This window comes from Drosophila sulfurigaster, chromosome X, assembly GCF_023558435.1.
Source record: "Drosophila sulfurigaster albostrigata strain 15112-1811.04 chromosome X, ASM2355843v2, whole genome shotgun sequence".
Lineage (NCBI taxonomy): Eukaryota > Metazoa > Arthropoda > Insecta > Diptera > Drosophilidae > Drosophila > Drosophila sulfurigaster.
Genome location: NC_084885.1, coordinates 4,601,156 through 4,613,785, shown reverse-complemented (window position 1 = coordinate 4,613,785; position 12,630 = coordinate 4,601,156). Strand labels below are relative to the sequence as shown.

Genomic DNA, 12,630 nt, shown 5'->3' with positions numbered 1-12,630 from the left:
CAAATTTTTCCAAATTTTGAAATTCTGAGATATGGGCAGACTTGAAAACACTTGAGGCAACCGTTGTAGAGCTTTAGTTTTCATAATTTCGAGGTGTGGGCGATCGAGTTTGAGTCATTCATGCCGAAAAAATGTCAAAATTTTGAAAACGAAAATTTTTTTCGAAAAACTAAAAGATGGGCAAACATGGGCAAACGATTTTAAAGCGATTTCCGCAAAAAAATTTTGAAAAAAAAAATTTTTGAATTTTCGAAAAAAAAAATTTTTTCATAATTTTGAAACTAAGGGTGGGCAAAAAAAAATTTTCCTGGGCAAACAAGGGCAAACGATTTAAAACAATGGGCACCAATTTTTTTTTTGAATATCTCTAATCACTGGACCCAGCTTCTCTGAGCTAAATTCGAAGTGTCTGTGGAAAAAGCAGGTTCAGATCACAATCAAAACTTAGTGGCCGATGCTAAGACTTGCATTACCAAGCAGGGATTATTTTAACCAAATCAAATTTATGGCGTAAAAGGTATAACTTTGTATTTGGTATAAAAAATACATTTAAATCTATTTTAGTTTTTATATTTATGGGTACTCTTAGCAAACTAATAATTAATTAATTAACAATTTTTCTTTACCGTTAAGATTACCTTTTTATTTTAATCTTTATTCGCGTTAGTTAACATTATACTTCTGCTTTTCACAGGCAACCAGATTAATGTGTCAACCAATTACATTTGCCTTAACTCTGATCCCAGTAAGGGAGTCTATTTGTACGAAGTGCGTTTTAGTCCCAATGTCGATTCAATCCACTTAAGGATCAAATACTTAAACGACCTTTGATGGTTCCTTATTATATTTACCAATTTTGCTCAAAGAAGAATTGACAACGTTTGTTACCAAAACTGCGGAAAATGGTGAAATCGAAATACGTTTGCTATTCAAGAAAAAAGAGTCCCTCAAGGACTGCATTTAACTCTACAACATTCTTTTTGATCGCATTATGCGTACGCTCAAGTATGTGAAATTCGATCGCAAAAACTTTGATCCCACACAACCAAAAATAATACCTATTGCAAAATTAGAAGTATGGCCTGGATATGTGACAGCTGTTGACGAATACGATGGCGGTTTGATGCTTTGCTGTGATGTATCGCACCGATTGCTATGCCAAAGGACCGTGTTGGAAGAGCTCGTTGACATCTATCTGCAAAATAAGAGTTGCTATTAATTGGGTAGCAATATTATTACCAGATATAATAATCGTACATATAGAATTGATGATATTTGCTTTACTGAAAATCCGCAATCCATGTTTGAAACACGCAACGGATCTTGCAGTTATATCGAATATTACAAGACACATCACAATATTAATATCAAAGACATCAAACAGCCGTTATTGATAAGCAAAAAACAACAGAAATATGAAAAAAATGCTAGCAAAGATGAAGATGAAATACGTTATTCTTTAATGAAATGAGTTGGGCTTACAGTTCCTTGTCGGACCGATTGGGAAACCAAGAAGAAATCATACATTTGAGCTCGTGTTATGCCCTTGTCAACTACGGTTCCCGGCGATGGGTTTGTGTAATTGTTATTACTTCCCTGAAAATAGTCAGAATAAAAGGCTTCGAAATTTTATGCTAACTTACGTTATTCAATTATTACCGTAAGGAATCGCGTATTTATACGCTTCTGGACAACTATAAACGTTATTTTTATATTTTTGCCACTAATAGCCTTGAATTGGGGAATCTCATACATGGAGCATAGATTTACTTGACCATCCCCAACGCCATCTCTGAAAGATGTGAAGGATAATAATAATAAGTAACTTCAGAATTTTATCTCATATTTGGTGTAGAAGACTTTGGAGAATAAGATATTTTGATGCTTCTACCCTAATACCTGTAAATTATAATACTGTCCGGAAGGTAACCATTGCGCCGCTTATAGCTCTTCAGAGCACACTCAAAAGCCGAAGTTAGCGACAAATGCTAATATATTTGTAGAATATTAATAAATGTGTATAAACTAATTATTTAACTACACTTACCCGCTACAGAGCTGCTCTTTTGGCTGGGATCATGATACGAATCGATGCCACAAATCATTACTTTTTTGAATGGAATTTTCACAGACCACAATAATATAATCTTTTGGACTATTGAGCGATTCTTGCCATCATTCAACAATGTTCTGGCGTTGATTATCTATAATTAAACATTGTAATTACTAATAAGAAGCACACAGGATGTGTGCTATTTTACCTGAGAGGCGACAGGTAATTCAGCACAACAAATCTTTTTAATCGCCGAGTATCTGTCGTCTCTGCTGGAGGGACAAATACAAACAACTATTTGAGTTTCACTGACGATGTTGCGACGTAGAGCATCCACATAAGAGTCTATGCGATCCTGACCCAATGTCAATTTCTTTGGTTTATTTATGCGCATACCAAATGCGGCACAACATGTCTCCATATGTTTCATGAATGAATTGCAAGCACTCAAATCGTTTTTATGATATATCAAAAGCCAATTATCTATGTGAACAACATCGGTTTTATTCGCAAAATATATTTCCTCGTCAAGTAGTTTGCGGCCAACAACGCTGTTATGACGTTGTTATTGGCTAGCGTCAATCCCCAATTGGCAAGAATTTGCTTTGCCTCGACATTTTTATTCACATTTTTCACGTACTTCTCTAAAGCCAAGATCCGTTGATTTGGCGTAACATCAGCACGAATATTATCATGGATGCCAGTCAAATAGCATAGTTCGGGTATTAAAGAATAACGTATTTCATCTTCATCTTTGCTCGCATTTTTTCATACTTCTGTTGTTTTTCGCTTATCAATAACGGCTGTTTGATGTCTTTGATATTAATATTGTGATGTGTCTTGTAATATTCGATATAACTGCAAGATCCGTTGCGTGTTTCAAACATCGATTGCGGATTTTCAGTAAAGCAAATATCATCAATTCTATATGTACGATTATTATATCTGGTAATAATATTGCTACCCAATTAATAGCAACTCTTATTTTGCAGATAGATGTCAACGAGCTCTTCCAACACGGTCCTTTGGCATAGCAATCGGTGCGATACATCACAGCAAAGCATCAAACCGCCATCGTATTCGTCAACAGCTGTCACATATCCAGGCCATACTTCTAATTTTGCAATAGGTATTATTTTTGGTTGTGTGGGATCAAAGTTTTTGCGATCGAATTTCACATACTTGAGCGTACGCATAATGCGATCAAAAGAATGTTGTAGAGTTAAATGCAGTCCTTGAGGGACTCTTTTTCTTGAATAGCAAACGTATTTCGATTTCACCATTTTCCGCAGTTTTGGTAACAAACGTTGTCAATTCTTCTTTGAGCAAAATTGGTAAATATAATAAGGAACCATCAAAGGTCGTTTAAGTATTTGATCCTTAAGTGGATTGAATCGACATTGGGACTAAAACGCACTTCGTACAAATAGACTCCCTTACTGGGATCAGAGTTAAGGCAAATGTAATTGGTTGACACATTAATCTGGTTGCCTGTGAAAAGCAGAAGTATAATGTTAACTAACGCGAATAAAGATTAAAATAAAAAGGTAATCTTAACGGTAAAGAAAAATTGTTAATTAATTAATTATTAGTTTGCTAAGAGTACCCATAAATATAAAAACTAAAATAGATTTAAATGTATTTTTTATACCAAATACAAAGTTATACCTTTTACGCCATAAATTTGATTTGGTTAAAATAATCCCTGCTTGGTAATGCAAGTCTTAGCATCGGCCACTAAGTTTTGATTGTGATCTGAACCTGCTTTTTCCACAGACACTTCGAATTTGCTTGAAGTCGCACCCATATCAATTCCCTCAGAGGATCCTGTGGTATTTATGCTCTGCACAGGTTGAATTCCACCGGCCATGTTTGCAAAAAATGCCCACGACCGCGTCCAACTGAGATGTTGACATTTTGAAAAGATGTTGCTAATTCGCTGGCGACATTGTCCCTGGCAACACGCCGATACTCGCCGCTTGATAGCGATTGATTAGCATCCAAGCCGCTATCCTTAATTTGATCGCCAATACTAGCCGAAATTTCGGAAGGCTCATCTTTTTTTTTAACAAAGCCAATAAGTTGCCACGACCAGACATGTTCTATACATGCAAAACAAAAAAAAATATATGAATTACTTCGACAATTGTCAATAAGAATAAAAAAACTTTTTGTGAAATCGATATTTTTATTAGCGATACTACGATAACAATTTCCTAAACATCGTCTAGATCGAATGTGCGTCAAGATAGCTCCGCAACTTTAGCGTCACATATCGATAAAAAAAATATGGGCTAAAAAAAACTTTTTATTTTCGTCTTTTTATGTGATATTTAAACTTAAATTAAAAAAGTTTAAATGCAAAACAATAGAAAATTAAATTATCTTTCTATTAAATCCATGTTCGTCAAATTTCATGCAGTTTTTATGCACTAAAATCGTGAATGAAAAATTGGTACAATTTGATACATTTACTCTCGGCAATACAATACAATATGTATTGTATGGTTAGTGATAAAATGTTATTGCGAAGTGCAAACATTTTTTGTTAAAGGCACATCATTGCAGCCGGCTTTAATGCTAAGTATTTTAGTATATAAAAACACTCAAAAGCAACATAAGTGCTATTCTCGGTTTGAAACCATAAATCATAATTTTGAATTATGCTTACGGAAAAACAGAGTTCAATATTTATGGGAATTAGACAAAACTCATAAGTATTTAATTTTTATTAATAGTTCTTAAGGCGTCGTTTTGCATTCACTTAAAAATTGATGCAGATGATTTTTATATCGCTTATTGATAACTATTCTATAAACAAAAAAAGCCCCAAGAATTGAAAGGTAAAGTAAAATAACTATTTTGCTTACTACTTGGAACTAAACCAAACTGAATTAATTAGCGTAAGGTAAGGATATTATAGTGATTTATTTTTTGCGTTCATATTGAAATCTGTAGACAGGAGCACTGTCTTTGGTGCCATTTTTTGAGTTTCTTAGGCTTGAGTAGGCGTGGTTGTTTTAAGGCGTTTTTCATCTCTAGCTTTTGCTTTACAATGTTAAGTTCACGTTCGCGTTGTTCACGTTTCTTGAGCTCATTGATACGCTGCTGCCGGAGAATGTCATTTGAGGATGTTGCCTGTAAATTTAGCATTGATTAGCTTTCATTAATTCCTTGCAAATCGTAAACTTACCTCAACATCAGCTGCAGCTACGCGTTCACCTAAAGTAGGTGCCACAACACGCTGTTTCACGCCACTCTCATCGAATGTGAAACGTTTGTTTTGCCCCTGCGCGGCATCCAGGTCCACAATCGAGGCACGCAAACGTTCCAGCTTGCGGCGCTCCACAGTTAATTTCATGATTACATATTTCAAATCTTGTGTCTCCATCAGCGCCAATTGATCGGGTGTGTGTTCGTCCTTGGCCTCCTTCTCGCGATGTACATCATCGTTGAGCTTGGAGTTGATCATATGATGGTAGAACTCATCGGGATTCTTGTTCAGCGCCCGCTTGTAGAGCACCTTCAGCGTCTGCTCCTTGCGATGCGCGTCGAGCGAACGCTTCTTGTAGTCTTTCTTCTTTTCCAGCAGCCCCAGATGCTGGCGAGCCTCTGGCTGGTGGCGCTCGCGATGCACCTTCTGGTTGCTCTTTGACGCCTTTTTCCACGACGACATTTTCGCTGTTTTTGCAAATTGTTTACTTCAAAAACAAGAAAACGTGTTGCAAGCACGCGCAGCTGATGAAAGCGTAGTGTGACCGTGTGTAGAGTTCAGCAAATTTACTATTTTAAATTGGTAAAATACTAAATATGCCACTAACAGTGTTACCAGCTTCTACTCAAAAGAGAATTTGAAAAACGGCTACAAGCTAGCTGACTCAAACTCATTAAAAACTAACTTTAAATGAATACTTATGTATGTTTATTTAAATGATTTGTACATAACTTAAATATACAAATCCACAAAATTAACTTATTTCGCTGTACACGCAGTTGATGAGCTCGCAATGTGGAATGTACATATGTACATATGTATGTAGATATATACATATGTACATACATATATAATTTTACATCTCTTTCCATTTCATGTTCAAAATAAATACATATGTACATACATTCACATTTTACGTTCAAAACATACATACAATAAGTGGAGTTTCCTTAGAAATGAACAAAGTATACGTCAAACAGGCTATGTAAGCAATCTTTTATAATAATAACAAAAATAATGAAGCTCCTTAATTTTTTATTATAAGATTAATTGTAAAATAAATAACTAAATTGCTAATTGATATTGAGAGAAATATAACACTCTGAGGCCACCTTTACATTTTAGTAATTGCATTTATTGTCAAATTTAACGTAAAAATTGCTAAATTCACAACGACGCTTGACAAGACAAACTTGTGTGCTATGTTTATATCAATATATAAAACAAATCCACGTAAGATGGCTAATGGCTGTAATGGCTATATTATCGAATTGTGTTAAATTTACTTTATGTCTATAAGTTTAATTTAATTTATTTAAAAAATAACAATGGGCTAAACGTATGGGGCTTTACTGCTTCGGAAACGGTCACACAAATGTGCCTCGTCACTTTTTATCGATAACTTGCAGCGCCTACTGCTGTTAAAAACGATTGCTGTCGATTGTTGTTGAAAACTGCCAGCTGATGTTTACTTGCCTTCTGAACACTGTTACTACATGTGCATTTCAAAATTGTGCTTGACAGCGTGCGTTCATATTTTTGTGTGTTAATTTTCAGTTCCCAATTTTTTTTGGTTTGGTCAATTAAAACATAAGTGAATCAAAATGGTGAAAAAGAAAATTGATAACCGCATACGCGTGATGATTGAGAATGGTGTGAAGCTGGGCCATCGCACCATGTTCATCGTCATTGGCGATAAAGCACGCGATCAAGTGCCAATTCTCTACGATATATTGACCAAGTCGACGGTCAAGGCGCGTCCCACGGTGCTGTGGTGCTACAAGAACAAGGACGAAGCTATTTCCAAGTGAGTCTCGCACGCAGCTTTCCCAAAACATTCGTGTAATTTCCATTTATCCCCAAATAACAGTCACGGCAAGAAGCGTGCCAAGAAGATTGCAACCGGCAAAGTCGATGTCAATGAGGCAGACATGTTTGATGCCTTTCGCGTGGCCACCACCATCCATGGTCGCTACTACTCCGACACACACACCATTCTGGGACGCACCTATGGCGTCTGTGTACTGCAGGACTTTGAGGCATTGACTCCCAATCTTCTTGCACGCACCGTGGAAACCGTCGAGGGTGGCGGCCTGATTATTCTGTTGCTGAAGTCGCTGCAGTCACTGAAGCAGCTCTACACCATGAGCATGGATGTACACAAACGTTTCCGCACTGAGGCCCATCAGACGGTCACCTGCCGCTTCAACGAGCGCTTGATTCTCTCGCTGGCCGATTGCAAGCGCTGTCTGGTGGTCAACGATGACCTCACCGTGCTGCCCCTCAGCTCCAAGACCATCAACGTGGACCCAGTGAATGTAAGAAAAATTCCTTTACAGTATTACCGGTTTTATTCCATGTGAACCATTCCTAGATCCTTTACTTTTGTAAAGGGGGAAAAATTTAGCAGAAACTTCTACAATTTGACCTATACTTTTTGGTTTAAGCAATACTTTACATCTTTTTTAGCTCAGCATATAAGTTGTATACTTTTCTTATTTTTTGCAGCCCGGCAGCATTGGAAAGTCGGAGAACGAGAGCAGCTTGAAGGATCTAAAGGAGAGCCTGCTGAATGTGCAGCCAGCTGGCGCACTGGTCAATCTCTGCAAGACATACGACCAGGGCAATGCAGTGGCCCAGTTCATCGAAGCTCTGGTGGACAAGCAGCTGAAGCCACCCATGTCACTGACAGCAGCACGTGGACGCGGCAAATCTGCCGCTTTGGGACTCTCCATTGCCGCAGCTGTGGCATTTGGCTATGTCAATGTGTACGTGACATCGCCGCATCCGGAGAACTTGATTACGCTCTTTGAGTTCGTGTTGAAAGGCTTCGATGCACTAGAGTATCAGGAGCATGCCGATTACACCATCATACGCAGCACCAATGAGGACTACAAGAAGGCCATCATACGCATCAATATAACGCGTAACAGTCGCCAGACTATACAGTATATTGCACCCAATGACACACATCTGTTGAGTGCCGCCGATCTGCTGTTGATCGATGAGGCGGCTGCCATTCCGCTGCCGCTTGTTAAGAAAATGATGGGTCCATATTTGATCTTCATGGCTAGTACAATCAATGGCTACGAGGGCACTGGACGTTCGCTCAGCTTGAAGCTCATTTCGCAGCTGCAAAAGGAGAACAATGCACGACCGCCGCTCAAGCTGGATGAATCGATACGTTATCAGTCCAACGATGACATCGAGCGTTGGCTGATCAATTTGCTCTGCCTGGATGCGAGCAGTGTGCCGGCCATTAGCTCCGGTTGTCCGACTCCAGCTGCCTGTGATCTGTATTACATTGATCGCGATGCCTTGTTCTCGTATCACAAGGCAACTGAAGCGTTCCTGCAGCGCCTGGTCTCGATTTATGTGTCTTCGCACTACAAGAACACACCCAACGATCTGCAGATGATGAGCGACGCCCCCGCCCATCATTTGTTCTGTCTGCTTGGACCGATAGAGCGCAAGGATGCTCTGCCCGAGATCCTTGTTGTTGTCCAGGTCGCACTCGAGGGTCAAATCTCCTCACAGAGCATTAGCGAGTCAATGGGACGCGGCAAGAAGGCTGCCGGCGATCTGATACCCTGGAATGTGGCCGAACAGTTTGGCGATCGTGACTTCCCCAAGTTGTCCGGTGTGCGAATCGTGCGCGTCGCCACCAACCCCAGTTACCAACGCATGGGCTACGGCAAGCGTGCTATTCAACAGCTCAAGGAATACTATGAACGTCGCCATGTCGATCTGTCGATAGAAGACGATACGCGCAACAAAGGTGAGTTGACCCCACAAGCACGGTTTGCAGTCCAGCCCAATAATCACTTCCCCTTTTCCCTATTCTTTTTAGCTGGCATTGAGGAAGTGGAGGAGGAGGAGCTCAGTCTGCTCAAGGAACAGATTCGTCCTCGCGCACAGATTCCCACACTGCTGCAACGTCTGAAGGAGCGTTCGCCGGAACCCGTTGACTACATTGGTACCTCCTTTGGCCTGACCGGCGAGCTGCTCAAGTTCTGGAAGAACTGTGGCTTTGTCCCCGTCTATCTCAGCCAGAAGTCGAATGAGCTGACCGCCGAGCACAGCTGCATCATGCTGCACACATTGGAGACAAGCGCCACCGTTGACTGGTTGCCGTCCTACTATAAAGACTTTCGACGTCGCGTCCTCCGTTTGATGGGCAAAACATTCAGAGAGTTCGACACCAAAGTCTGTCTGTCGTTGCTCAGTAACTCGCCGGTGACGATTCCTGACTGCCCTCAGCTGGACAAGCACATGCTGGACGTGTACTTCCTGCCACACGATCTGCAACGCCTCGAGAGCTATGCTCGCCAACAGTCCGAATTCCGTCTGATTATCGATCTGCTGACAGACATTGCCCAGCTGTATTTCCAGGGCTCAATACAGACACTGAAGCTCGACAATGTGCAGAAGAATATTCTAATGGGATTGGCCATTCAGGGCAAGTCGGTGGATGCCTTGGGCGCGGAGATCAATATGCCGGGCAAACAGGTGCTGGCAAAATTCTATGAAGGCATGAGAAAGTGCTATGATTGCATCCGCAATGTCATTGAGGAACACATCGAAGGTGGCATGCTGCAGGAGGCGGAATTGCCGCGTGGCGAACAGCTGCAACCGATGTCGCTGTCCATTGACCAAGAGCTCGAAAGCTCCGCTCAAAAGATAACCAAGAAGCAAAAGAAGGAGCTGAAACGTCTGCTGGACGAGCAGAATGGCGATACGACGGACGAGATCAAGGTTAGCAAACAGGCTAAATTATCGAAAACGCCGCGCAAGGAGAAAAAGGAGGACAACAAAAAAATCCAGGTTAGCGAGCATATGAAGGTGGCAATGGCGAGATTAGGAATCACCGTCGAGGATTTATATACTAAGAGCAACCGTTTGTGATGCCTAGCAAGATAGAACATCCAATATATAGAAATCAGAAGGATTATGAGAAAAAGCTTCAATTACGAATAGCCTTTGCATACAGAGAACGACTTTTGAATAAATCAAAAGAATATAAGGAAAAACAAATAATTATGAATAAGGATTAGCGCAAGATTAACAAGAATCAACACACACTAAAAGAAGAAATCAATGAAGAACTGAAGAAAGAAGAATATTGAAGATCCTACCTACGTACAAGATCAGTTAGAATCCAGCTATAACAGAAAAATTTAAAGATGAAAGAAAAAAATATTTGTGAAGAATGCAAGTAAGAATAAGTATAATAGATAAAAGTGTTAATAGCAAAAAAGAAATAGTCTAGTAGAGAATTAAGAGAAGGATAGATTGATGCCATGTCATTCTCTCTCTGTTTAGATCGTGTGAAATGCTAATTTTACAATATATTATTTCATATTTTTTTCACAGAACTCCGCGTCTGTTCTTCGCAAGGAGCAACGGAAAAGTCTTCAAGCCACCAGCTAATCAAGGATACAGAGAAGAGAGAGTCTTGTAATGTAGTTCTTCTATTTTATTATATAAGATTGTTTTTTTCTTTTTATGTAAGTTGCTTAAATATAAAGCAAAAAAAAAGAGAAGAGAATTAAGCGTAAGACTATATTTTGATAGTGTCCTTGTTGGCCTTGGCCGCCGCAGCGGCTGCTCGCCGTTGATCCCGCAGATCCTGAAAACTGACGCCCGGCTCCTTGTGGGAGTTGCGTGGATAGCGCTTCACCTTGGACCGCTTGCGTGAGACAGCCACCGTTGTGGGCAATATGTTGCGCTTCTGCAGCAACTTGAAGCGATCGGTAAGCAGATTGCTCTCGGTCTTCACATTGCGCAGATTGCCGGCCAAGTCCTCGGGCATATTGACATCGACATCGGGCTCCTCGTACTTGTGGCGACCCAGACGCTTGGGCTCAAACTTCTTGCGTTCGGCCTTCAATTTGCGTCGTTTCTTCAGCTCATTCAGGTCCTCAGCTTCCTCCTTGATCTCGGCACGTATAGATTTGATTCTGAAGAAGGTTGAAAGATGGGTTATTAACTGTGTCAAATTAAGAGAATGCTTGCTTACCTGATCAGATCGGCAGTCTGTTTCTTAAGCGCCTTCTTCAGCTCGTGTTGACGCTGCAGCTCCTTTTGCTTGAGCTCCTTGTTACGTGCCTGTTTGCTCTTCTTTTTGTTCTCCACGGGAGCATTGACTGTGTGATAAGCAGCTGACGCCTTCTCATCGTCCTCGGCTTCTTCCTCGCCCTCTTCCTCTTGGATTCCCTCGCTCATCTCAATAAGGCGACGCTTGTCACGCTCCTCGGGCGTGACTTTGCTGAACATACTGGTTGTGACACGTTTCAGATGCTGCTCTTTCTTGATGACACCCTCCTCGTGCTCCACCACCTGCTGCAGCAGCTCCTGATGTGCCTTCAGCGATGGATTGTAGCTCATGCCCGGATGCGGTGCCTCGAACTTTCTGTGTAAGCCATTCAAATTAACAACAATTATATACAGAGCTGTAAACTTAGCTAAATGGTCAAAAAACTTACTTGGCCTTGGTGGTGTTGTGATGCAGACTGGAATGAACCTTGACCACCTTGCGTCCCACATTGCCAGCAATATGCACAGCCAGATCACGACTAACCCAACCCTTCTCGTCCTTCAGTCCGGGTATTTGATCACGAAAATCTTCCTCGACCCACAGATTCTTGGCCGTCTTGTTGACCAACTTGCGACCCTCCTTCTCAGCCAGACGCTCATCAAGCTTTTCATAGTAGCGTCCACGATCAGCATTAGCCTGACGATGACGTCCCTTGGTTGGATTGCGTACCTCCTCCTCGATGTTGCGACCGTTCTTCTTCTGCTTCACATGATTGCTGATTGAAGATTGAGATTATACACCTGTTTTGAACGACTTGTTCACCTTGCTTACCGCTTCACAATCGGATCCTGCACCTTGGATGTGTTCTCTAGAGCTTGCAAGCTGCGCATTGGTTTCAGCGCGTTCATCTTGCGCTTCTGTTTGATGGAGAGCAGCGACAACGCTGGCTTCGCAGGTGAACCTTCGACCACAAACAGTTCATCATCCGCCTTATCCTTGAACGTGCTGGAAGGCAAAGAAATGTTCATACCCACTTTGTTTACACATTTCCCTTTAATTCGTGACTTACCCAACGCGCTCCTCAAGACGCTGATCCTCGAGAAACTGTTCGACATCTTGTATGTCTGTTTTGCGCCACGCAGATTTGTTTTTCTTTGAAATGCGCTTCTTTTTAATTGGAGCATCTATTAGCGCAGTCATGGCGCCGCGTTTTTACTTATTTTTAATGAAAAGATCCAAAATTGAAAACAAAATAAAACGCCACCGAATTCAACACGTGCAAACTGTGTACGTTACACAGCACTGAACAAACTTTTTAACAGCTGT

At 40.9% G+C, this 12,630-nt stretch overlaps 3 protein-coding genes and 1 pseudogene across 4 annotated transcripts; 1 reads left to right on the top strand and 3 right to left on the bottom strand.

Moving 5' to 3' along the window:
- Window positions 1–825: 825 nt before the first annotated feature.
- LOC133848684 (protein argonaute-3-like) lies at window positions 826–4,209 on the bottom strand (annotated as a pseudogene).
- A 558-nt stretch (window positions 4,210–4,767) lies between these two features.
- LOC133848670 (probable U3 small nucleolar RNA-associated protein 11) lies at window positions 4,768–5,819 on the bottom strand. The gene is made up of 2 exons (XM_062284324.1): window positions 5,247–5,819; window positions 4,768–5,191 (listed from the first exon to the last, which is right to left on the bottom strand). The coding sequence occupies exons 1-2, from the start codon at window positions 5,727–5,729 to the stop codon at window positions 4,994–4,996; spliced, it is 681 nt and encodes a 226-aa protein (XP_062140308.1). The 5' UTR covers window positions 5,730–5,819; the 3' UTR covers window positions 4,768–4,993.
- A 944-nt stretch (window positions 5,820–6,763) lies between these two features.
- On the top strand, window positions 6,764–10,836 carry LOC133849270 (RNA cytidine acetyltransferase). Of its 2 annotated transcripts, XM_062285218.1 has the most exons (5): window positions 6,765–7,074; window positions 7,138–7,585; window positions 7,776–9,045; window positions 9,118–10,091; window positions 10,641–10,836. In XM_062285218.1, exons 1-5 carry the CDS (start codon window positions 6,872–6,874, stop codon window positions 10,695–10,697), a joined length of 2,952 nt encoding a protein of 983 aa, XP_062141202.1. In that variant the 5' UTR covers window positions 6,765–6,871; the 3' UTR covers window positions 10,698–10,836. The 2 variants fall into 2 exon arrangements, with proteins under 2 accessions (XP_062141201.1, XP_062141202.1); XM_062285217.1 differs by lacking the exon at window positions 10,641–10,836 and having other exon boundaries at window positions 6,764–7,074; window positions 9,118–10,348.
- Window positions 10,723–12,611, bottom strand: LOC133849272 (ribosome biogenesis protein NOP53). The gene is made up of 5 exons (XM_062285222.1): window positions 12,374–12,611; window positions 12,136–12,309; window positions 11,753–12,079; window positions 11,287–11,679; window positions 10,723–11,227 (listed from the first exon to the last, which is right to left on the bottom strand). Exons 1-5 carry the CDS (start codon window positions 12,502–12,504, stop codon window positions 10,828–10,830), a joined length of 1,425 nt encoding a protein of 474 aa, XP_062141206.1. The 5' UTR covers window positions 12,505–12,611; the 3' UTR covers window positions 10,723–10,827.
- Window positions 12,612–12,630: the final 19 nt, after the last annotated feature.

Bases quoted from the DNA above. Each gene is read 5' to 3' on its own strand.
- LOC133848670 (XM_062284324.1), bottom strand. From the start codon at position 5,729: ATGTCGTCGTGGAAAAAGGCGTCAAAGAGCAACCAGAAGGTGCATCGC. The intron at 5,192-5,246 runs GTAAGTTTACGA...CTAAATTTACAG, and splicing joins TAGCTGCAGCTGATGTTGAG to GCAACATCCTCAAATGACAT.
- LOC133849270 (XM_062285217.1), top strand. From the start codon at position 6,872: ATGGTGAAAAAGAAAATTGATAACCGCATACGCGTGATGATTGAGAAT. The intron at 7,586-7,775 runs GTAAGAAAAATT...TATTTTTTGCAG, and splicing joins TCAACGTGGACCCAGTGAAT to CCCGGCAGCATTGGAAAGTC. The intron at 9,046-9,117 runs GTGAGTTGACCC...TATTCTTTTTAG, and splicing joins AGACGATACGCGCAACAAAG to CTGGCATTGAGGAAGTGGAG.
- LOC133849272 (XM_062285222.1), bottom strand. From the start codon at position 12,504: ATGACTGCGCTAATAGATGCTCCAATTAAAAAGAAGCGCATTTCAAAG. The intron at 12,310-12,373 runs GTAAGTCACGAA...TTTGCCTTCCAG, and splicing joins CGTCTTGAGGAGCGCGTTGG to CACGTTCAAGGATAAGGCGG. The intron at 11,680-11,752 runs GTAAGTTTTTTG...TGGCTTACACAG, and splicing joins CACAACACCACCAAGGCCAA to AAAGTTCGAGGCACCGCATC.